The following is a 24,478-nucleotide window of genomic DNA, read 5'->3' on the forward strand; positions in this document are numbered from 1 at the left end:
ATACTAGTAGTATCTTAATATGAAAAAATCACTGTAGACTTTTGACTGGATCCTATATATGTCCTTAAATTATTGGGTAACATAAAGTTAGTAATAATGTTTAATGTTTTATTCTAAATGTTTGTTTATTTTACTAAATTCATGAAATATAAAATTTCGGTATTACATTTTGGACTGATAATATACAAATATTACTACTATAGTCTATTAGTCAAGGTAGTACTAAAAGAAAGGAGACGTTTTGGAGTTTGTAATTTGAGTAGTCCAATGTCCTTTGTCACACGTTGAAAATGTTGTACTATATACTTCAAATGCAACTTGAAATACTAAGTTTTAACTATTCGAGTGGTATCTAAATTATTTTTGTCTTTTACTATTATTTATTATATTTAATAATTTATGTGTTCAATATCGACAAGGAAATATCAATCTGAATTTAGAACTGCCAAATGAGACTCATTATAGTTTATGCCATACTTCGAGTAATATTTGTAATTTGAAAGAAAAAAGACATTTACAAATTTTTGGTGTAGCATTTGTAATTCCATATGCATAGAGCAATGTGAAAGTAGGTTTTTGCATTTCTTTAAAATTGAATGTTCATATAACTAATATTCATATTTTCAATTATAATAGTGAGTATATGTTTTAACACTGCAAAAACTAAGGTTTTACAAGAGTCTCTTTAGCGAGAGGTCTCGGGTTCACTAGGTAAGGTTTTAGGTTCAATTTCACTTTCGTACAAATGTAAATATTATATTTAGCATAATTAAAATAAAATCTTTAGGACATGTATGGATAAATTGTGTTTATCCATAAGATCAAACTATATACAAACATAACAAAATTTTATATTCCATAAAAAGATAAATAAAACTTATTCATAATCAAATTCATTTTTACTAAGTGAAGACCAATAATATTTATTTCAACAAGAAATTGCTAGTTATCAAAGTATGCTATTTATTACTCCAAGGCCCATCATTTAATGCCCTATTAGTTAGATATTGAAAATAATTAATATTTATTTGCATGATATAATAGGTTTGTAACTTGTCGAGAAATAGTCTTTTTAACATTTCCTTAATGCAAAAACTTTGATGCGACCGTCAAAATAGTGTGAAATGGCCGCAATTATAATTAAATCATTCATTAATTACTAGTAAGTAGTAGGACTAAAATAATGATTGGTTGATGTTTTGATTAGAGTGCATTAATGTTCAAATGAGATTTGGTTAAATCTATAATTAGAGTTTTAAATAAGTTTATTGGTCCTACATTGCGAATTTTTTAATGTCTAATTATATTTATTAATTAAAATTAGTTTTTTTAAAAAAAATTAAGATAGATGCACATGAGTGTGTCTCTTTTAAATTTAATTTGCCATCACATTTCTCGTACGTACTCGAATTCTGCCCAACATATCATTTTTTTAATAGTTACATTTGAACTAACAAGTTTGAATTTTAAAATGATTTAACAAACAAATGATTTAACAAGTTTGCCAATTAAAATTTAGATCATGCAACTCGAGTTATAGTTGTGCATGACATAAAGCTATCTAACTTTTTTGCATATACTAATAAAATTGAGTTATTCTGGTCAAGTTCGATATGAGGTGATTAGTCAAAATTGGTATTCTCCAATAAATTTAAAACTGTCCTTCAAATGGGAAAGTAATTCCATTTTCACATTGGGAAATATGCTAGTCATTTAAGCACTATATTGTATATAATTTTTCCCCTACTATGTAGACAGCCAAAGCTGACTACTTCAATTAATGACTAACAATAATAATTAATAACCATACAATATGTCAAATTGCACACACTTGTTTATTATTAAAATAGTGAGTACCACAAATCAATTGTTTACAAAATATGCAATCAAAAGGTACTAAGGTAGCACATGTGCTTCACCTTTAAAGCGTATTAGCAACGTTGTTAATTAATTCCACCAACAATGATGCTAATAATCATTCATTTAATTCATATGCATATATACACTCATTTGTTGTCAAGACTATATAAAAAAAAACTAGTTGATAAAAACAGAACCTTTTTTCAGAAGAAAGTAAGAATGTGAGATGTAGTAAAACATATTGTAATTGAGATCGCGATTGGTTAGATTAATATATAAATTTACGAACTTTAATTTTATTTTATTTTATGACATATTTGATAAATCACTGTATAATAATACACGACTTTTAATTTGTACTTAGTAAAATAGACATGCTCAAATTTCCCAAAAACTTCAAATTATTATAGGTATATCTGTCACATTATTCATGAAATAAAAACATTAAATCAACATAACATCATCAAAATTCAACGATCATGTCTATTTCGTTACAAATCAAAAGGTGATATTAGTACGACAATCTATTATACTTATTAAAAAAAACCAAAATAAGTCTAAGTTGATGAATTTTTGTTATACATAATCCTAATTAAATAACATCAATTATTGCCTCAAATTTTTTGCTTCACAAATTGGATAATTGATTTAAGAATATATATTTACTTTGATGGAATAATTTTAAATATAATTAACCATTACGGCGATAATATCGATATGATTAGTTTTTTTCGACATTAGTTATGGGGTAGCAAGTTGGTTAAATTACAAATCAAGTTAATTAATTGTATTAAATTTCCATAATAAATTAAAGAACGGCCATAGTAGGTGGCATTATTTCAAGATTGGACTTCCACCGAACAAAGAGGGTCTTAATGCAATGATAATAAGTCAATTTAGACGTGTGGAAGTATAGCTGGTCAAGTTTGACAATATCACATGCATAAAAATATAAAATAATCTATATTTATTTAGATGTCAAACAATAAAAATATAAAATCTATCGCCCCATAAATAAGGCCTTGTTTGGTACAAGGATACATGACTATGTGTGACATGACATACGGGTACAATCAGGCTACTTTCTAGCTGTTATATATAAGATTATTATTTTGGTTGAATTAATAGAAAAATCATCAATTTTAGTTAAATTATGATTCATCAGATAACTTAAAAAATTGGAGACAAAAAGAAAAGAAAAAACAAACTATGCCTCAACTACTGCTAATAAAGTGGGCCAGGCTAATTTTGGGCAAAATGGTGTGAGCCTAATTATAGATTCGACTTATATAGTGAGGCTAACTACATATGGGCTAAAAGTTTAGTAAGGCTAGCCCAATACTGTATTGACTTATTAATTTTTGGAAAAAGAAATAGACAAAAAAAATTGTAAAAGAAAATTGATATGTACGGGAAAAAAATCATGAAATTTGATAAAATTACGATTGCTCCGCAATTAAAATATTAGCGGAAACATCGACTAGGAGATTCATGAAATTTGGTAAAATTATGATTGTTCTGCAATTTAAATATTACTCCTAGTAGAAAAATCAACTAGGAGTTCCATGGTTAAACCGAAACCACTAGCTCGACTGGAACTGAACTAGAAGTTCCAATTTTTGTATCATAACCACCCTCGACAAGCCTAACCGAAACTGGCTCAATGATTCTACTAGTTCAGTTCCAGTTTCCGTTCCAACATTTTTGAACCAGGTTTGGTCCAAAAACAAAGAATCACCAATTTTGAATCATGCAAAAATAGTTAAATTGCAAAAATTGGTAAGAATCACCGATTTTGAATCAGAACCGGAACCGTCAGTTACCGATTCAAAACTAGAATCATCGATTACGCTGTTGCCCTCAAAACCGGAACCAACGATTCTCGGACGTGTCCTAGAGGATCGATGATTGATGTTAAACCTCAACGGTTGTCTGATTAAGCGCGGTGTAACGCCATTTCTCCTTCTCCACAAAATCAGCATCCAAAAACCTAGCAACAAACGCCCATAATCTGTACACATCTTCGAAATCACTCAGCATCCCCAACGACGCCGTCACCACTCCCACGCCACTCCTCCTCTTCGTCTTCGTCTTCGTCTTCTTCCTCCGCTCGTCCCCAAACCATATGTTGCTCAAGAATCCAACGCCGAGAGAGATGTTGCTCCGATCAGCCAGCTTCTGCACCAACCCCGGCTCCACCCTCTCCCCCTTCCAATCACACACATTAAACGCCACCGCCCCCCCTCGGTCCACCCTCACCCCCGGCCCGTACACCTCCACCAGCGCCAGCCCCCCCTCCCCCGGGTGCCGCAGCTTCTGCAGCGCGTGCACCACCCAGTTCACCAGGCACCTCACCCGCCCGCTGATCCGAACCAACCCCAATTCATCCGCCTCGTCCAGTCCCCCAAACTCAATCACCTCATCATCTGATCACAAAGTAAAATGTGGAAAATAAAAGACTATTGCAGAAAGTAAAAGACGAGAGAACTGTAAAGACTACAGTGTAATATGCTTGAATAAATTCTCTCCATGGTTGCACAACGCTCTAATTCTAGCTGCACATGAAAAATATATTCTAATTATACTAATTTCGTTTTTATTTGATTTTCCATAATCTTTAATTTATTTCCTCGTTCCAACAAAACTCAATCACATCATCATCATTGATCAGAAAACAAATTAGCGTCCTTAATTGCATTAAAAAGTCGTGACATATAGAGAACATACTTATCGTGCTATTTGTTTCGGGTACGAGGTTGACTATCCCCATGTTGGTCGAGGGCAGTTTCAGAATTGAAGCGCTCGATTTCTTAACAGCGAGGCAGCAGAAGCCGGAGGGGTTTTCGCCGAAAATCTTGAAGAAGGAGCAGATTATGAAGTCCGGGTGGAAGAGAGAGAGGCCTAACGTCTCCATTTCCTTAGCTGCCAAAGCAGATGCATCCAGCAAAACGTGCCACCCATTCTCCCTCGCCAGATTCATCCATTGGTACGAATATCGAGCTCCGCTCACCTTCGATTGGAGCGGAAACGCGAACAAACCTCGGTTTTTGGTCGTCAGAACCTTCCTTAATTTTTTTGAAATGATCCTGAGGCCAGGCCAGGAAAATGTGGCGGACTGGTACAGTCCGCCGCATTTTCCTGCGGCGTCAGTCATGGGCTTCAGCGCCTCGCTGTCGTGGTCGTACACCGTGACGAGGCTCTGGCGGGACTCGAACGGGTACGACTGGGCGAGGAGGCTGAAGGCCGATGACTGGTTCGCTGTGAGGACTAGCATGTAGTCTTCTTCGGAGAGGTTCATGTATCTCATGACCCTCCACTTCGCGGCGGCGTGGAGCGCTGTCTCCGCGCCGCCGTAGGAGAAGTCGAAGAAGCGCTCGTGCGCGTCGGCCTGGGCGTGCGAGAACAGGCCGTGGCCGACGTAGTCGAGGGAGACGCGGGCCCGGGCGGCGCCGGGGCTGTTCGAGTAGGTGGGGACGGCGGCGGTGAGGGCGGAGAGGAGCTCCCCCGGAGGGGGGAGCGACTCGGGGTTGGTGAACACCGTGTTCGGGTGGAGGGAGGAGGCGATGGCGGAGGCGAAATCGGAGGAGGGCGGAGGGGAGGTGTGGAGGAGGGGAGGGGAGCAGCAGGTGTTGAAGCATGCCTCTCTAATGCAATTTGATGCTTGCATGTTTTTGAGTTTTGAGTTGATTATGACTTAATTCTATGTAGTATGTTTGGACATTTGGGTTTTCAATTTTTCTATGATTTGTGTTGTTCTAATTTGAATGTTGTGGGGATGGCCAGGTAGTCTCATGAGAGCTTTGGTTGACTAAGTCTTTGTCAATTAGAGTTGATTTTTCATTAGTTCGCAATAATAAGTTGAGATATTTACATGTGAATTGTTCGACGTTCAAGATATAAATTTGAAAGATGTATTCTACTATCTAACTGAAGCAATTTTAGATGGAATTTTGCTATGAATGGATTGGTCTCATCTTCTCATATCAAGTTCAGATATTAGTAAAATACGAAGCTCTCATAAAATTAATACGATGGTATAAAAACTAGAACATGCTACATGCTCGAGCCGAATGTGCAAATCCTTTCATACCTTTAGAGAAAGATTGAATAGGGGACTATAAGAAGTTTCAAACTCCAAGTCAATTAATAAAATCTATGTTTGGTTCAAAAAAATCTATGTCAATAATTGGTTTGGAAAATGTCTCGAGATTCAGGCAATTTTAGTTGATATAACTAAGATAATATATTTCCCTTTTTTTACTGGAAATATGATCAAATATGTTTGTTTAATGAATCAGATCTTATTTTACATCTATGATTCTATATAATCTAAAACCTATTTTCATAGTTTCTAACACATCCATTACTAAGTGGACACGTAATTTCATCTCATATTCACATCGAACAACATAGAAGTTGTTAGATAATATATAGTCAAATTTTTTATATATTTAGGAAAATATTAGCATGACCGACGACTTCGTATAGTCCACTAACAAATTATGTCAAGTACGATTGCATAAAAATTAAAAAAGTTGATTGACATTATTGCTTTTGTGAGATGCAAAAAAGGGCAAAAAAACAAATAAATAAGACGAATTGATCAGAATTATGATGTGGCCCAATTATCTTTGCTGACCAAGAAATAGACTTTTAATAAAAAAAAATTCAATTTTAAGTTATGACTAGTCAGAATTAAATAAGTAAAGTCAAATATTTTACTCCATTATTTTATCACTTTGTTTCGTTTATAGAGTTATAAGATCCCTACAGAAAAAGCAGTTTCATGGATGTGATAGCTATAATTTTCATATAATGTATCATTAAAGTCACCATTGACCTAATTCTTATGCAAAATAGCTTCCATTTGAGAGAGTTTTGGAGGGTATTATAATAAGTTGTGCAAGCTTCACTTAATCGAACAAAATCAAAATATTAAATTTGGATCAAATTTTAGATTACAGATTATATTTTCCCTAACTTTTGACAAAAAAAAGTAGTTTAGAGAGAACAATCCCCAAAATTCATGTATTTATAGTTATTAAAAATCATTTCAAATATATAGTCAATTGGTCTTAATTTCTAGAAGAATCATGAGCAAATATACTATTCAATGTGTCTAAATTCAATCACATATGATATGAATTGTAGCATTTATAATTACGTGGAACTCAGGGAACCTAAACTTACCTTATGGAAAGGCTTCTTCTAGTGTACTCCTACTAAGTTTCATCAAAACAATAAATGTTGCTATGAAAATTCGTAAGATATAAATGGATGTTAGTTTCTTGATTTTCAACAAAAAAAAGGACCATTAGTTCACATGAATGAAAATGATTCGTGTGGCCTAGATTTATCAAAAGAAAAATAAAACGAAGTTGCATTTAGAATACCGTATGAGACTAAACGTGATAGATAAGGAATCAATATTGGGCTTGTTCGTTGTGTTATGGTCAGTGGTGGAGTCGGAGCTAAACTAGCTTCTTCTCCGTATTTGTATTAATATTAATGTTTGATCTCATTATAGTTTTTGACAATAAGCCCCAACTTAAGTGAGTACGCTAAGGCATCACAATATCATTTAGTAAAAGGTCTTGGATTCAATTTCGTCCATGGCTACAACTAGCAAAATGTCTTACTTAGAAGCACCTACACTCATGTAAACCAACGTGTCACCATGGGCGGACCCATGTGTATTGGGGTAGGGACTTAAGCCCTAATGAATATTTGCTTAAAGTTTTGATCATTATTCATGCATATTAGGCATGGATAAGGCAAACAAACACATTCAAACAAACGTCTGACTTGAGTGCGCACTGAACACCAATCAAAACCGCCTCAATTTCACGATAAACGAGATAATACCATGGAAGCCTCACAAGAAAAGGGTTTATTAAGCTAAAAGAGTCTTAGGGCAACTCTCCTTTGGCAAATACACAATATAAACTTACATATAATCATCATCTGCCAAAGGAGGGACGCCCTAAAACTCATTTGCTCATGACTCACAAAACACACACTATATGTATCTATATGCTACTGTTTTTATCCGAATATTTTATATACAAAAATACAATAGTTTTGTTTTGTGAAGAACAATAGTGAGAGAGGTGTGATTCAGGCCTTTTATATAGGGTTGGCTATCAAGAAAGTGGATCGAATATGATAAACCTTTGAAGAAATCTGGATTATGCTATGGATATCCTTTGATGCTTGCGTGCATTATTCCAAAAGGCCCGGCCCGATTAATATGATGTGAATTGTCAACTTATAAGCAATCACCATGGAATAATATTTTTTTAGCATTTGTATATGGCATATCCCATCACATATTCTTCTTACTATTTCAATTTTTTTTGGGCTCTAGGGGTTATAAAAGATGTGGTGACATGTATTGCATAGTAGATATGGCAGGGTCGGACGCAAGAAAAAATATCGGTTGGACTCGTATGTGATTAGGCTTCGTCTCTCAAACACGATGCAAATCACTCGAGGAAAATGATCACGATATGCAGCATTTAGTCGAGCCTCGACGATACAAAAATTTTGATTTACCCCATAACCAATAAAGAATGAATGAACTAGTACTCAAGTCGAAGGCGAAGGCATGGTCGCGATACGCAAAAGTTTAGTAAAGAGAATTGTAGGTGCAGCATGTAGCTACAATCGAACATATGCAAATCACCAGAGATGGAAGGAGGGTGAGATTCAACAGGTGTTTCCGCTCGGCATAACCACCTAATGTGATCGTTGCATCTGCAACCACTCGAGCAAACGTCCCAGCTTCTGTAGACAGAAGGCCGCCATTGTACGTCCCACGAGAGAGCCGAGACGACATTACTCTGGAGAGTAGCGACAGATTGACGCCTGTAATCATCCCACGTGATATTATTAGATATATGTCGATTATGCTATTTGTCATGTTTAATGAGATGTTATTACCTTCCAATACTTCAGCAGCTACAAACATGATGAGCCCTGAAAAGACATATTGTTGCACGGTATATTTGACGATAGACTCGAAACTTAAAAGTATGCCCACGAGAACCACAACTTCAGATGCCAGTAATATTTGCCTGCCAAGAGATTGATCCCAATAAATATTAGCACATTTGGCTTAAGATCAGAAGCACTCACTGATGCAAATGATATTGAGCAGCATATCATTCAGTAGATTGGTAATTGGTATAATATCATACATGATAAGTTACTAGACAGACGATTCATGGAACCCGAAATAGAAATTGGTAGCAATCACTTCATCTGCTAAGAGATATTTCAGTGATATTAGAGATAAGAAATTACCTGTCCTCGTACATATTGCTTATGTAATTACCAACAATGATGTTTATAGGAAGAACCGTGAGACCAAGGCTGGCAAGAAAGATAGATACTTTGCCAGTAGTCCAATTAAAATAGTATGACGAGATTACACTTGATTCTGAAAGTAGGATTTCCATTGCGTATTTAAGCATGAAGTATATCAACAACTGAACCTGCAAAGAGAATACAGAAGAGTAACTTTTATGAGGTAAATAAACAAGAGTTTACTACTCTAACATGGACAGCTACAAGAGCTTTCGAGACATTAAAAGGACCAAAAACTGATTATTGCATAAATGCATTGCAATAATAAGAAGAAGAAAATATAAACTAAATAAAATGTTTTTTCCCAACGCATAGCCTTTCCAAGTTATAGGATCACAAAGCACTGAAATCATCTGAAACTTACAACTAGTACTCTGGTAGCGTTAAACATAAACAAAAGGATGTTAAACATTATACTTTTATTAGACAAATGTACAAAAGATTATTATTATGGCATAGGCACACTAATTAAACCAGAGGGAATATATTGCAGGTCATTTATCTGAGACTAATTGTGCAAGAAAACGTAAGTCTAACAGTTCGGACAAACATAAATCAATGTATATTTGTCTTATTATTACCTTTACAGATGGTGTGAGTAACCTATATGCTGCTCCTAGCGAGTTGGCTGGTTCACGAGATTCCTCTGGAGCCTCTTCACTAGCATCACACTCTTGATCCCCATCATCATCTTGTTCATGTTCTGCTGACTTAAGTAATGGTTGTGCAAGTCCCTTCTCTAGCTCATCACTTTGTTCTGTCACAAACAAAATCACCATGTTTTAAGTGTATTTCCTTATTTGCAACTCGGCCTGCTTGTTTTAAGCTTCATGAAGATTCACTTAAAGGAAAGCAGAATATAAACATACAGTGGATGTTGGTACTTAAGATTTCAATTTTCACAGAAAATCAAGATAATGCATCATAATATGCACAATGTTGGAATGTGCTTAACTTGAACGAAATTCGACAAGACGAAAAATCTATGAAATTATGATGTACCAAGTTAATTGTTAAGTGTCCCAAAAACCTTGGTATGTTTATCTTGATATGACTAGTTAATTCTTTTAAGAACTAGTTACTTAATAGGAGTATATTAGTAACTCCTTTTTTGCTTTATCTTTTTCTCCCACAAAACCAAATGAAAAACGAGAAAGGGCAAATGAGCAATAAATAGCAAGATACATACCAGCACTACATTGCTTAGGGGCCTCATCGATATCAGTCTCATGAGCAGGTTCTCTGAAGGAGATCGACAACCATACTAAATAGCACATCCACGCAATAGTCATAACCCAACCAGGCATAGTGACTTGATTAAATGTGATATGGAAGTACTTGCAATTCATCTGAAGTAGCCCTGCCAATGCAGGGCCACATGCCATTCCCAAAGCACTGGCACTAACAAAAGCTGCAGAAGCCTGCATCCGGATTTTAAGTGGCACACAGTCACTAATGTAACGCCGATTAACTGCTCGTGCAGAACCCAAACTGCAAGCATGGAAAGGGGGGAATCAAATCATCAAATCTTACCAACTCAATTACTTAGAGATCAGGTGCAGCATTCAGGATGAAAATGTTAGTGTGAGTTTATAAACAAATAATCCCATGTATATACTATATTATCATTTCAATGTGTATTAGAACTTCCTTTATAATATGGATTTTCTTTTGGAACATTTACGACAGCTAGTAAAGGAAAAGCTGGAGTCTGCTGAGCAAATAGTAGGACAAGTATTAGATTTAAAGCTAGAGCACACATTAATCAGTTTCCCCTAAAGTATCTCTGGTTGTTTTAGGTTAAAGGATTTGTGGATCTGTTTCAAATCAATAGGTTTTTGGATTGATATGAATATTAGATTTACCAACTCGTTTTGAACGTATCTTTTGGTGATTTGGGGGGGAGGGTTGAAATCCACTATAAGAAGGACAGATTTGATATATATTCCTTTCAGATCCTTCAGTTTAAATTCATTAATTTGAACACATCATTATTGTCTGTCATCTGGAAAAGTTGTTATGGTTCAGTGTATTATGTCCACTACATGATTTTGGAGTTTCAACTAAGAAACAGAAGAAAATTAAATATCCACCCGAGTTTCTGAAAGAGAAGACATTGTGTGAACACTTATTTTTTTATGAGAAAGCAAAGAAGGTAGGATACAGAAGCTCGTACGAGGTATAAGCAGCACTTACATAATCAAGACAGCAAAAGACTCTAAGATCTAGACAATAAACTTCAGCAAAATTGACTCGTCAGAGTTATATAAGGAAACAGATACTTAAACAAACCACACAGGCATGCTAACATACAACTTATATACACATAAACCACACAGGTATGCAAGGAAACATATCAACCATGAGTGAAATAACAATAGACAAGGAGATATAGGAAGACCAATCAGTTACTTACCCGCAAAATACACGACCAAGTAAGAGTACCTTTAACGATCCGGCGTCAAAAGCCAATGCATACATAGCATTTCCAATAATGAGAACGATGCTGCTGAAAACCAAAGGTCTGAAGTATGACTTGTTAGACCAAGCACTGAAATACACAGAAGAAAATATCTGTGCAACTGCCATTGACCCAATTACGACACCACAGACAGTTGGTGCTGCATCAAGGCTTGTAGCATAGTCATCTGCTGTGGGAACAATAATGTATGTGTTGACCATATAAAGAAAGGTGTTTGCCAAGTTCAAAATAAGTGACATGAAATGGTATCTCTGATCATCAATATGTTCATCTACAGCAGAAGGCAACTCATCATGCATGATAAGTGCGTGTTGGCCCAAAAACTCAAGGAAATTTGTTGAATGGGTTAATCTGTCAACAGCTGATTTTAGTGAGTCAACAACAGGCTCCTGCCGAAAGATAAGTCATAAAGGAAAAATTAATCTCAAGCCATAAACTATTACAAAAACTAAGAAAGCTATAAGAATATTAACACATGCATGCCTGGAGCGGGAGTGTAGGCTGATCATAAATTGATAAGTAGCTTCCCTGGCGGTCCTGAAGATCAGCCAGATTGCGAGATATAGCTCCAACCACAGCACCCAAACCCTACAGTCATCAGTAGATAATCATGATATGTTTAATATACATTTATGTCATAATGAATCATTAGTAAATATTGTTATTGATGTTGTGATTGCTTCAATAAAGTTGAGAATAAATATAATTTCCGATTAACTCTAGGTATATCGGTAAAGACAAGAAAACAGATGCAGTGAGATCCATTTCCATTTAATATTACCACGTGCTTGAATACTTGCTGAAGCTGGGAATAAGGATGATTAGCACGAGTTTTGACATAGTAATCTGTGAATTTATACCCAAATCGCTTATCAAACTTTTTAAGGATCTTCCTCAAACCAATTGCATTCATTTCAACAAAAAATAGAAGCTTGAGGAGATCCTGCCCAACTGCTCTGTAAGCTTCCCGTAGATCAGATATTTTCGATATGTCAGGTTGTTCTTGATTAGCATCTTGTTGATCATTCAGCTGGGCAATCCTGCTTGCGAGTAGGCCTTGTTGTTCCAGCATAAAGAGAACAATTTTTTCTATCTGCAGTGAGACAGCAGGCAATATATAAACTAGTACTTACTATATTGCAAAAGAATATGTGTAAACAAACCTCTTGAATTTACTGTGATGAGCAAGAAAATAACTATTCATAAAAACACAGATAAATACAAACAAAATCTAAGAAGTCCTCTTCTCCAACATAAATGTAATCAAGTCTTTACTTATCTAAATCTGAAGTACTCAGAGACCGCAATAAACCTACAACACTAGCAATGATGTCATTTGAGAGATAGAGATTCTCATGGTTAATATTCCATCAAACACATAAACTGGTTCAGGAATAATATAAAGCAAAAAATCCTACAAAATAAACCATAATAATTTCTATGTAAGAGTTGATTGAGTTTGACCTTATCAGAAATATTACATTTGCTTAATGACGTCAATACTTTTCTCGTTAAAGAGCACATATATATACAGTTATAATTTAAAGAGTTTGATGAATTCTCAAACATTTACTCACCTGATTATCCAACATTCTCGAGAAATCCTTGAGAACATGACGTCGTTCTGATCCAGCTTCAATTTGATTTGTGTAAGTCTTTACCTTTTTCTTCATTAATTTGTAATTGATGTAATACCTGAATTGCACAAAAGGTAAATCATTTCAAGAAGATTTCAAGAAGAGAATTGAAGGCCGTGATAGAAATAATTATGCATATATGTTCTGTTGGATGTATGTTCACTATTGTGAATCGTTCATGAATCATACAGGTTCTTACACAGCTATAACTGTACACCTAAGATAAAGTTATCGGTAACCAATCTTAGTGACTCATGCCTATCACATTGTCATACACAACATGGGATGTGTATCTATAGAAACTTTGATAAGTTTGATTCCAAGAGCTCCTTTTATGAGATTCCAAATTATGCACTGAAAAAAGAATTAAACTTTTGACAGAAAACTGAATCTGAATTGCTCATATGATGCACGTACCCTTCCCATTCTTGTAGTTGCCTCTCCTTTAATTTCTTCCCGAATGCAACCATCTCTGTCTCTGGAACAACACAAAACTCAGGTAAGGTGGCATGGATTTGCAATTCTTTTATGCTAATTCTGGTTGATGGCTATGATAATTCAGGTAAGGTGGCATGTATTGTGCACCATCAAAACTGATAGCTAGCACAAAAGTACAGTCCCGTGAGCTGGATATGCCATGCCATTGTATGCAAAAATTAGAGGAAAACAAATTTTCATGTCAACACTGCACTTCACAGTGTAACACAGCAGTAAACCTGACTCCCTACAGACTTCCTCTCAGTTTCAAGCTGAACCAAACTAGCATTACATTACATGCTCCTTTGCAATATCCTAATGCCCAACCTCAACACATTCACAGCTGACTACCTGCCCAAATAATCACATATCTTTTGTTCTCCTTTCACTTTATTGGGGAAAAGAATATTTACTGCACCTCCACATAGTATTCCCGCCCTTTCACATGGATATGGAGGCAGTATAGAAACAAATCAGGGGTAAAAAACAATCAAATCTAAGAGTTCAAGACCTCAAAACAGACAATTTACAGAAACCAAGCAAAACAATAAAAGTTAAAAGAGATGCATCATCGAGCTCATCTATATTGACTTAATCTCCCAACAACCCATACGCACTAAATTCCAACGAACAAAACATGTCAGCACACCAACAACCACTCGCTTGTCATGATCAAAACATACACTCTTCTTCCTCATAAATAAACCAATCACATTACCCCCAAAAAAATAATCATCCACACCACACGACTAACATAAAAAAATGAATTGCATCACATGACAAAGTGAATCTCGCTAGAAAAATCAAATACAGTCCCCAATAGTTCCACATCTCACACAAGCTCAGAAAATTAATAATTAATAAATGAATAAAATACATAAACGACGAAAATCAAATCATGTACCACACACAGCTCAAGCTTCACTCCTCCAAATTCACATGCATTTACAATACAATACACAATAAATGTAGACGAAAGCATATACATGCAGATAAAACAGAGCCTTTTTCAACTAGATATAGATGAGCATCAACAAACACATGAATATTCCTCGAATTCGCTCTGCCAATGCGGAAATTCTCCGATTCGGATCTTCGATTATGATTCAAAACACATCAATGCCAAAATTCTCGGATTCCGATCTCTGATTAAAATTCAAAACACATTGAGATTGAGATCGTTCGACGCAGCAGATACAGATAGAGAGAGTAGTGAGAGATAGAGAGAAGCAATGTGGAGAGAGAGAGAGAGCTGAGTGAAGCAAATTTATGGTGGATTTGTTACAAATGATTGAATTCCAAACTTTTTTGTATTTATAGGCACCCACAATTTTTAATTATATATAAATTGATTATAAACCATCATTTTAATTAATTCTATTGATAGGAAATTAATGAATATTATAGGAATATGCCATTGCAATACTAGGTCACGCACCTATAATCACGCGTAACTAAAATTTTGATCAGCAACTTAATAATTATGAAAATTGGTAAAATTGTATTTTAAATATTTTTTTTAAAGTTGAGGAATTGATCAAACTTGAATTCTCCTACGATTTGCTTTAAACTTGATAAAATTTATAGTCTAAAGATGATTTCAGGAATATATTTTTTTAAATGGTTACATGAAAATATTGTCTGAATAAACAACATGCAGATTATACTTGAATTGGTGAGTTGAATAAACCAAAATAGAATCTATGTAAGTACTAATGATTTGGCCATAAATTTATGACAGAACTGGTCAAATTACTAAAAATTGAGATAACTTCTATAATTAACTAGTAATTATATATCGACTAGATTGCCTTAACATACAACAAGTTCTTACTCCATTATATAATTACATATTAAATTAAATATTAGCAATTAGCCGTTTAGTTAAAGAATGAATAATTTTAAAGATAATGACAAGTTCTAATTTTTTTAGAAAAAATTGTAAAATTGTGTTGGATGTTTATTTTGTTGTCACATTATTACATATATATCGTGGGTCTTAAAAACTTTCTTCTTCTTCTTCTTTTTATGTACTTTTTCTTTAAAAATAATGTTAATGATTATTTCAGACCTAGAGATATATGTGCCTACCTCTTTTATACATTTTAATTTAGCTCTTTTATTAATAATACATTATATTTATTCTATATTATGTAGCTAGTATTAGTACTCAATATCATACCATCTTTTAATATATTTTGATATTGACAAAAATAAGATTATTTTATATCGCAACAACTCTCATTTAAATGGCCGTTACCAATAAAATAAGCATTTATTCTGGCATGAGTATCTGGCAATTTTTTTTTTATAGAAAATTCTGAAAATTCAACCGATAAATAGAGTACGTATTGAAATGAATGAAGCCTACTTTTTGGATTGTAATTAACCCCATGAGGATCACATTTTTATATTCCCAAAATCAATATGTAATCCACCTAATATAAGTATATAACTGCAATATAATTTTTTCGATTTTTCCCCACATTTTTTGTGAATTCATATACATCAAATGCATTATATTTTGAAGCATAAATTATTACTACTACTGTAAAAATAATACGAGATTGACTTTGAACTTTTTTTAAAATTGATGCACCATATATATATCATATTTTTTTATTTTTTTCTAATTATTGTGTATATTATGATAGTGATCTTTTGTAAACTTTTCTTAAAGTGAGACAATAGAACCAATCAGGCGTATTAGATGTTGATTGTAATCTAATAATCACAAACATGCCATGTGACATTTTATTAACTACGATTTTTAATTAATTTCAGAACCTACGTATATTAATATTGTGTATAAAAACCTGATACAATACTGATATATAACAGTATATTACATAGAAAACTGTTACGACGTATACTAATATTATGTGTGAAAGAAAGTGATATGTATAACATTGAAATACTAAGCATTATGATAAATATGTTAATATTTGATCATTTTTCAAAAATATGAACATTATATAAAATATTATCAATTTTTTCGTATGAATATAGTTAGATTTTTGACAAAATTACTTTTAATGTGATGTGTATTTTTTTGCAAAAAAATATTTAAATCAAGAAAATTATTTGAAATTCAAAACTTGGAGTTCTGTTTTTCTTAATTGTGATCTATTCTCCAATTTCATTCTCAAAATGATATATTTATAACTAGATCATTTATATTCGAATTTAATGATTCAGATTAGTTCTTAATTAGGAATCAGAATCAGACCATGTGTCAATATATTCAAATCTGTTGGTTAATATAGTATATTACAATTATGTTTGTGAAAGTAACTGAATTAGTAATGTAATACTAGTAGAATGTATATTACTTTTATGAAATGTAAAGTATAGAATTTTGTCATGTCCATTTTTCTCATATTTAGGCTAAAATGTTATTGAATAATGCCAAATTGAAAGTGAAATTCACCGACCCTTTTGTTTTTTTTGGACGTTGGTATATAAGCAAATAGAATCCTATAATTTTAAGAAACAGCCATTTAAATGCAACTTATGCTTGAAAATGAGACGTGGGCTCCAAAATGTATTATTGTATGTAATGAGTTCTAGAAGTGACATCCAACAAAGCTGCCGATTCGATCAAAACTTAATTAAATCCACTTATTCTTATTTTGTAGGATAATATTTTTTGAAAAGGAATTATAAGTGAAAAATAACTCTTATTTCTCAACGAACTACATAAAGATCATAATTTCCCGATAGCTATTACTCGAATATTCATCAGTATTATAGGATCACTGATAGATCAAAGATGACTTTGTAATCGATGTTATCAACATATCAAAGACTACTCTATAGACAATACCTAGATGTTAATATTTGTACGTTCGCATCAATGATATTATTATGATTCTGACATTTCAATTTATGAAGAACTAAAAGATAGTAGATATTTGTTGTTTAAATAACTAAGTTTGATTCTACTCTCTACTATATACGTACTACCATTTTTTTTATTTTAAGTAATAACTTCATTTATTTAAAATTTGTCGATTGAGAACTAGTGTACGGATTTTGATGCATTATTATTCGTCATACTTTCAAAATTTGTTTTTATTTTTCTATTCATAATTTGGATATATAATTAATTAATCATTTCATTTCGCTTTTACTTGTTTTAATGATTGTGGGTGTGGAATTGCTTTATAGGCACATGGGAGATTCATTTATATGTCAATCAACATGGTAGACACTTGCATTATAATTGATGGGTATTTGATTCTATTTTAGTTGATTTTATGTTTATCATTGTAGCACTATAATTAATTATTAATGGGTCGTTTTTATTAGTTGATACTGAATTGTTCAATCACCAACTGTTGGAGTAGTTTGCATATAAAAAAATAAGAGTGTGTGATGCCTACACATTAGTTGTAAAAAATTGGAACATAGATCTGCCCCTATTATTTAATTCCTTTATATAATATTTATTGTAACCATACTGCAGCAACTACGTGTCGAATATTTAAACCTTAGATCAATATATCTATATGAATAACACAAAAGTAGGTAATTTAATTCCTACTATTACTTTATTGTCACACTCCCCACTAGCAGATAATATCACCATGCATGTTGTCTGTTGACATATGCTCAGCATATATATTGGTAACAACTAACAAACACATGCACTTTCCAATCTTGTTTACACCCTATTGTCTTTTTAAGTGTTGTTTGTCAATGCAATAAAATATGAGAAAAATCTTGCCAACTTCTTAGGAGTAATTAAATACACAAATAATTACAAATATAAGAGATAAGCACATAAATTGTTTATCAAGGTCAATTTGAGTGTATCTATATATTCCAGAGGCAATGTCAAGTTAGAAATTTTACTACTATAAATTTAGATACAACTTACAATGAACAAAAAGAGTGATAAGAATAGTTAGCCTTAATGTCACAACCCTAAGACGAGTTCAAAAGGTTGTACTAATTGACTTGGACATATAAAAATATTAATACTAATATTCAAACTCGATACTTTTAACTTCAGAGTTCACAAAGATATCCTCTATGAAACTCTACTAAATCTTCTTCATAGTAGTAGTAGTAATTATTTATGAGGTTATACATTTTACGTAGCACTAACTAAACATGATCTTGAAGATACATATTTATAATAATGATTTGGATTTAAAAGGAATGATATGCTACATACCTTAGTTGAGCTCCTCTCGTTTAATGCACGTTTAGTGTAATTCGCTTTTATTTATATGTTTAGTTTGATTCTAATACATTGAAAAACATTATTGAAAAATTTTAATTTCACAAAATTCAAATCATAATTTGCAATTTATACAATATTTAAAGTTTGCATTTTATCACTACCCTACATATAATTATACTATATTGCAATTAATTACATGATAATTCAACTCTTGGTTTGAAACCTTTATATCATCCAACATTGACGTAGATATGTTATAAAATATACATATATAATAATAAAAAAGTGATATTATCTCTTAATAGTAATGCAAATGCTTCTTACTATCGTATACCTGCACCAAAAATACAACATAAAGTTCACATTTTCAACTTGCACGAATCAACCTTGCCTCATATCATCAAAAAACCATTTGCTAAGTTAAGTGCCCACTCCTCGAAGCCTGCACGCCGAGATCTCAGCCGGAAGAACAAGATTTCGTCGTCTATTTATATAATGCACATTATGCAGTGACTGATATGGCAGAGGGCAATATCTCTGAATCATCCTAGCTCTTCTGTTCGAGCTGCAATGCCTGAGTACTCGGTCGCGGAAACTCTAGAGAGAACAGACTCTTAAAAGATTCATAGGATGCAAAGAAAAGTGCTCCCTGGATCATGTACATCACTAGTCTCGGAGTCAAGCCCCTGATAACAGAAAAATGTTCGTAAATGCCAAAGAAACTAGAGTGGAAACTCATCTGCAGAATATATGAGTTAATTAATACCAACACGAAGATAGATAAATAAATTTCGTAAACAAAGGTTTTGAACGAACGAACTGTTGGAAGCGTACGTAGTACGTACAGACAAATGTAAAAGAATTTGACGAAAGTAAATGCTAGTTTCTTACTGCTCGCGAATGATAATATGGCATATATATTTGGAAAACAAGAATAGAGAAAGATCATCAACACAAGCTCGTCAAAATCATCCACAACCTCAGACAAACAGACAGGGTTATTACTTATTTTCTTTTCTTTTTCATATTCTCTTAACTGAAAAGAAAGTGTTGAATTTTTATCTCCCTATGTATTCATAACAAACTGAAAACAAAACGCAATAAAACCAAGGACGTATCCAAATACTTTTCGATGCAGTTGGAGGTAAAACAGGTAAATACCGTATCTTAAAAACTCACCTATAAACACCACTCAACCCTTCATGCTTCCATATTTCATTAAGAGTACTGAGTACACCACTATGCTTGGCTGTACACCCGGGAAGCTGTAATAGTGATTTTGTATCATTTTTATGAGAAAAATACTCAGGAAACGGAATTGAAAACTAAGAATGTTAACTCGATAAACCCGAAAAAATAAAGAAAATTTGTGATACTTAGTAAGAATGAGGTTCCCAGACAATCGTTTAAAAAACTGACATCTAAGCCACAAAAAAAATGGAATACTAACTTGGGTTTGCAATCTTGTCTTGACAACATCAAACGGAGTTGTGAAAAACGAAGCTGTAGATCCAGCCAATCCTCCACAGATTAACTGCAGGAATGGAGAAAAATGAGAACTATAGGAAGAACAAAACTCTGAGTTTTAGAGAGTAAACAACAAACCGTAGTGAATATATTAGCTTGAGCATTCCATTGGATTGATGGCGCCATAATATGCTTCAGGCTTTCATAGGTGTAAAACTGCAAACGAAATAATGAATCGTCTATCATACAGTCACAACACTTAAAATAAATTAGGGACAGAAAACAGACGACAAATTGTTTATACCTTCCAACATTACCTTGATGACAGAATGTGGAACATTTCTGCAGAGTACGGCTCCCCATCCAGCATACAATGAACGCAAGCCACCTTTCTGGAGAATCTCTATCAACGCAGTCCTGCATTGATGCATTTTAAAGGCAAAACATCACATTCAGATTACTGTACAGCATTTATCAATTTGATCTTGTAGTTTGCATTAAACTTTTACTGAATAGTATACTGTGTGTATCAAACTAAGTGGAACTAAAGGCTTAACTCATATTTAAAAAAGAAACAAAAAACAGATACAGTAAAAAGAAAGAAATGAAGGAAAATTCACTTTGTAATAGTAGACTAGTTCACTGATGAGTTAGCTTTGGGAGTCACTGACAATTATGAAAAATAACCTAAATTCCGCAGTGTGGAATTCAGATGTTGATAACATACGGATAAAAATATATATCTTCAAGATATACCAGCAGTTCTTGTAGTGTGAACCAACTTGCATCTGCTGTTTTACACATTCGCTTGGAGTGAAAACGATCGATGTAGCAATACTTGCACAACCCCCTGCTGTGCAGTGGGCCAACGAGTGATATTCCTGTGAAAAAAGAGGCACACACTACCTCAAATTCATATGTTGTTTATCATATAACAAATTTATAATACATGAAAAAAGTAGTACTAGCACGGAAAGTCCAGTGTCAGTTAAAATGTTATCCTCTGCAACAAAATTTATGTACCTTGGGAAGAAGAGGAAGCAAACTTTTCTTCACCGATTCATACGTGAATGTATAGAGAGCAGATATTGGAGCTGAACTTACAATGTTGCTGGAAATACCACGGTAAAGCCCTGATATACCTGAAAAGTTCCAAAATAGGGTTCATGATGCCTTTCACATTGCTTTCCCAAGAGTACACAGGTAGTCGCTCCAAATTTATGAAAACATTGACTTCCTTTAAGTTGCAATTTCTTGCTAAAAGGTACCTCTCTCAGCAATAATAGATCTGCCTACATAGTGGAGGGGCTTCTGGCTAGTATGGCATGCCTGAATAACTGTCTTAACCGTGTCCACCGGATGTAGACAAAGGCTGACAACTATCCCCGCCATTGCTCCAGCAAAAGCATGTTCTTGTTTCGCAAGCGCATACTGAGGTTTTATCTTTCCAAACAGGCTGATATCTGCCTCCAAAAAATCTGCTTTGACAAGCGTTGCTCCTTGATCTTTTTGGTCCTCATATGTACCTTCACTACTCTCCGTTATGCAATTTTTACAATCATAACTGTGCGATGCTAATTCGGCATCCACGTAACATCTTGATGTAGAGATCTTACAATCAGTCGCTTCAATAGGTAGCACATCATCCTTTTTCTCTGAGCACGTCGTATTTGATGGCTTCAAGTCAAAGTTGGCAGCTTTTTTAGAAGATAAATCTAAAGGTTCTGAAATTTCAGGCTCAGAAACAGAAATTCCTGCAGCTAAACTATGAAACGAACTACTTTCATCACCTGAATTTGTAGAACGAAAATTGTCATAATAGTCAGCCGCCCTTTTGATCTCAATCTCAGAGTTTACCAGACCACTTGGTTTACAAAGAGCTACAGTATTCATCCAATTATACATGCTCTTGAAATTCGAAGGTATTCCTGCACCCAAAAGACTATCCTGCACAGAGGCTCCCTCAATCAACATGGACCTTGCAAGGACCATCCTCCAGAAAGAAGAAGCTCCATAACTATCACTAGAGCACTCTCGACTCTCATCCACAAGCTCTATAGATTTTTCTTTACTAGACAAGTAGAACACCGAGCAAGGTTGATCCCCATCTGAAGTAGGTGCATGAGAAGTTCCTTTATCTGTAGAATAACGAAGTATCCCACCTTCCGGAATAATCTCAGATTTGTACGCGGCATTACTCTTATGCACAAGACCAGAGAGAGACTTACTCGCATAACCCCACGCATGGCCTACTGCAGAGATTAGCTCGGGCGTGCTTAACCTTTCAGAGGGCTTGGGATCACAACGAGTAACACTACATTTTTCATTTACAGGAGAAATATGATCTATTATCTCGAATGAAGCCCCATGAAGTGGATTACTTTTACATTTGATGCAGAAATTTTCGGTTTTCGGAGACACACGGCCTCCCGTCATTATTCGTTTTCACAATAGAGAACCGACTGCAGTTCAACAATTAGGGTGAATCAGTGAATGTACAAAGTTAGATGATTAGGATATAAAACGACTGGATAAGAGCAATTCAAGGGAAACTGACAAATTATTATTCAAGTTGTTGATTACTACTATTCTAGATTTCACACACTCAACACCGACATTAATTCGTGGTCAAAATAGGCAAAACTAGGAGCACAAGATAATAGAACTGCCCTACTTCTAGCATAAAATAAAGTAGATTATTGATCAATGAAATTAAGCGGAGAGAAACTCAATACCTCGAATTTATAACCGCACCAGCTTAGTTTTGAGCTGTGTGATCCCTTGGAATTCGAAGGGATCGAATATGAGTAGGAGCTACATTGACTAATTAAGCTGAGTGAGTTCCCTAGAATGATCGGTGTTTGATGATTAACAAGTGAAGAGAGATAGAATTGCAAGTGAAAAGCTTAAAATGGAGGAGTTGGAATAGTAATTAGTAGTAGGAATTTTCCGATTTCGGCGTTTGAAGGAAACTGGATAAACGGTGGGTTCAGGCGGATGAAGAAGACCTTTGATGAAGAAGAAGAAGCCTATATGGGCTGGGCTTATAATCTACTTATTGCTTATTGGGCTTAGCATTAACTTGTTGGATATTGGGCTTTGAACTTGTATGGGCCTTTCATTTTTAATGCTCATAAGAATAATATGACAATTTGAACTATATAAAAATAATTTAATTTGTAATGAAACAATAAATAATGATATTCTATTAGGTTCATATGTAATAGTATATGTTTTTCATTCTTAGAAAATTAAAAAACAACATTTAAAAAGAATGTACGATAGGGGTGAGCAAAAATATCGAAAACCGAATATCCGCACCGATCAAAACCGAAATTTTGAAATTCGGTTCGGTTTTGAAAATACAAAAATTTCGGTTATTCGGTTCGGGCGGAAAAAAAACCGAAAAAACCAAATAACCGATGTATATTTTAAATATAATATCATATATATTCTATTAATTTAATACATTATATTACTCCCTCCGTTCGTGAAAATTTGTCACTTGTTTCATTTTTCGTCTCTCCCTAAAAATTTGCCACATTCCACTTTTATCATTTTTAGTAGTAGACCCCACATACCACTAATTCATTTTCACTCAAATGTTATTTTAAAACTAATACTCCGTATATAAAAGTAGGACCCACATGCAATTAACTTTTTCAACCCACTTTCTATTACATTTCTTTAAAACTCGCGCCGAGACTAATGGTGCCAAATTTTAAGGAACGGAGGGAGTATGTAATATATATTCTATTAATTTTATATTTTATATTATATATTACTACATTTTTTTTCGGTTTCCTAGGTTTTTCACATAATTTCAGTTTTTTCAATTTAGTTCAGTTTGAAGTTCGATTCAATTTCGGTTTTTCAGGTTCGATTCAGTTTGGGTTTTGAATTAAATTCGATTTTTCAATTTTGGTTCGGTTTAGGGAAAAAACCGAACCGAAACTCGAATACTCACCCCAATATACATGTAGTAAATTGCATATC

At 33.9% G+C, this 24,478-nt stretch overlaps 4 protein-coding genes across 8 annotated transcripts in view; all 4 read right to left on the minus strand.

Moving 5' to 3' along the window:
• Positions 1-2,804: 2,804 nt before the first annotated feature.
• LOC125193814 (molybdenum cofactor sulfurase-like) lies at positions 2,805-5,563 on the minus strand. Its single transcript, XM_048091707.1, has 2 exons — positions 4,588-5,563; positions 2,805-4,286 (listed from the first exon to the last, which is right to left on the minus strand). The coding sequence occupies exons 1-2, from the start codon at positions 5,525-5,527 to the stop codon at positions 3,775-3,777; spliced, it is 1,452 nt and encodes a 483-aa protein (XP_047947664.1). The 5' UTR covers positions 5,528-5,563; the 3' UTR covers positions 2,805-3,774.
• Positions 5,564-8,268: 2,705 nt separating this feature from the next.
• LOC125193819 (SPX domain-containing membrane protein At4g22990-like) lies at positions 8,269-15,090 on the minus strand. 3 transcript variants are annotated; one of them, XM_048091717.1, is made up of 11 exons: positions 14,864-15,090; positions 13,765-13,825; positions 13,288-13,405; positions 12,492-12,803; positions 12,194-12,298; positions 11,645-12,099; positions 10,418-10,719; positions 9,810-9,985; positions 9,166-9,356; positions 8,803-8,936; positions 8,269-8,727 (listed from the first exon to the last, which is right to left on the minus strand). In XM_048091717.1, the coding sequence occupies exons 2-11, from the start codon at positions 13,815-13,817 to the stop codon at positions 8,489-8,491; spliced, it is 2,085 nt and encodes a 694-aa protein (XP_047947674.1). In that variant the 5' UTR covers positions 13,818-13,825; positions 14,864-15,090; the 3' UTR covers positions 8,269-8,488. The 3 variants fall into 3 exon arrangements, with proteins under 3 accessions (XP_047947674.1, XP_047947673.1, XP_047947672.1); XM_048091716.1 differs by having other exon boundaries at positions 14,811-15,090; XM_048091715.1 differs by having other exon boundaries at positions 13,765-15,090.
• A 4,117-nt stretch (positions 15,091-19,207) lies between these two features.
• LOC125193820 (S-adenosylmethionine mitochondrial carrier protein) lies at positions 19,208-23,480 on the minus strand. Of its 3 annotated transcripts, none has more exons than XM_048091718.1 (9): positions 23,218-23,480; positions 21,751-22,944; positions 21,506-21,624; positions 21,239-21,363; positions 20,800-20,899; positions 20,621-20,698; positions 20,466-20,549; positions 20,195-20,280; positions 19,208-19,701 (listed from the first exon to the last, which is right to left on the minus strand). In XM_048091718.1, the coding sequence occupies exons 2-9, from the start codon at positions 22,916-22,918 to the stop codon at positions 19,563-19,565; spliced, it is 1,899 nt and encodes a 632-aa protein (XP_047947675.1). In that variant the 5' UTR covers positions 22,919-22,944; positions 23,218-23,480; the 3' UTR covers positions 19,208-19,562. The 3 variants fall into 3 exon arrangements, 2 of the variants coding, with proteins under 2 accessions (XP_047947675.1, XP_047947676.1); XM_048091719.1 differs by lacking the exon at positions 23,218-23,480 and having other exon boundaries at positions 21,751-22,159; positions 22,273-22,442; XR_007171640.1 differs by lacking the exons at positions 19,208-19,701; positions 20,195-20,280 and having other exon boundaries at positions 20,787-20,899.
• LOC125193224 (DNA-directed RNA polymerase IV subunit 1) overlaps positions 22,928-24,478 on the minus strand; it is an 11,740-nt gene continuing 10,189 nt past the window's right edge. Inside the window, exon 21 of the mRNA XM_048090986.1 lies at positions 22,928-22,944. Within this exon, the coding sequence (XP_047946943.1) occupies positions 22,928-22,944 (17 nt within the window). The remainder of the gene's footprint in view (positions 22,945-24,478) is intronic.

The sequence above is a fragment of the Salvia hispanica genome, chromosome 6 (assembly GCF_023119035.1).
Source record: "Salvia hispanica cultivar TCC Black 2014 chromosome 6, UniMelb_Shisp_WGS_1.0, whole genome shotgun sequence".
NCBI lineage: Eukaryota > Viridiplantae > Streptophyta > Magnoliopsida > Lamiales > Lamiaceae > Salvia > Salvia hispanica.

Coding starts and splice junctions, on each gene's coding strand:
- LOC125193819 (XM_048091717.1), bottom strand. CDS start 13,817: ATGGTTGCATTCGGGAAGAAATTAAAGGAGAGGCAACTACAAGAATGG. Junction 13,406..13,764: donor CAACTACAAGAATGGGAAGG/GTACGTGCATCA, acceptor TGTGCAATTCAG/GTATTACATCAATTACAAAT. Junction 9,357..9,809: donor TACTCACACCATCTGTAAAG/GTAATAATAAGA, acceptor TTCTCTTTGCAG/GTTCAGTTGTTGATATACTT.
- LOC125193814 (XM_048091707.1), bottom strand. CDS start 5,527: ATGCAAGCATCAAATTGCATTAGAGAGGCATGCTTCAACACCTGCTGC. Junction 4,287..4,587: donor CGAAACAAATAGCACGATAA/GTATGTTCTCTA, acceptor CTTTGTGATCAG/ATGATGAGGTGATTGAGTTT.
- LOC125193820 (XM_048091718.1), bottom strand. CDS start 22,918: ATGACGGGAGGCCGTGTGTCTCCGAAAACCGAAAATTTCTGCATCAAA. Junction 20,900..21,238: donor TCACACTACAAGAACTGCTG/GTATATCTTGAA, acceptor GCATCAATGCAG/GACTGCGTTGATAGAGATTC. Junction 20,699..20,799: donor TTCCACATTCTGTCATCAAG/GTAATGTTGGAA, acceptor TTTCGTTTGCAG/TTTTACACCTATGAAAGCCT.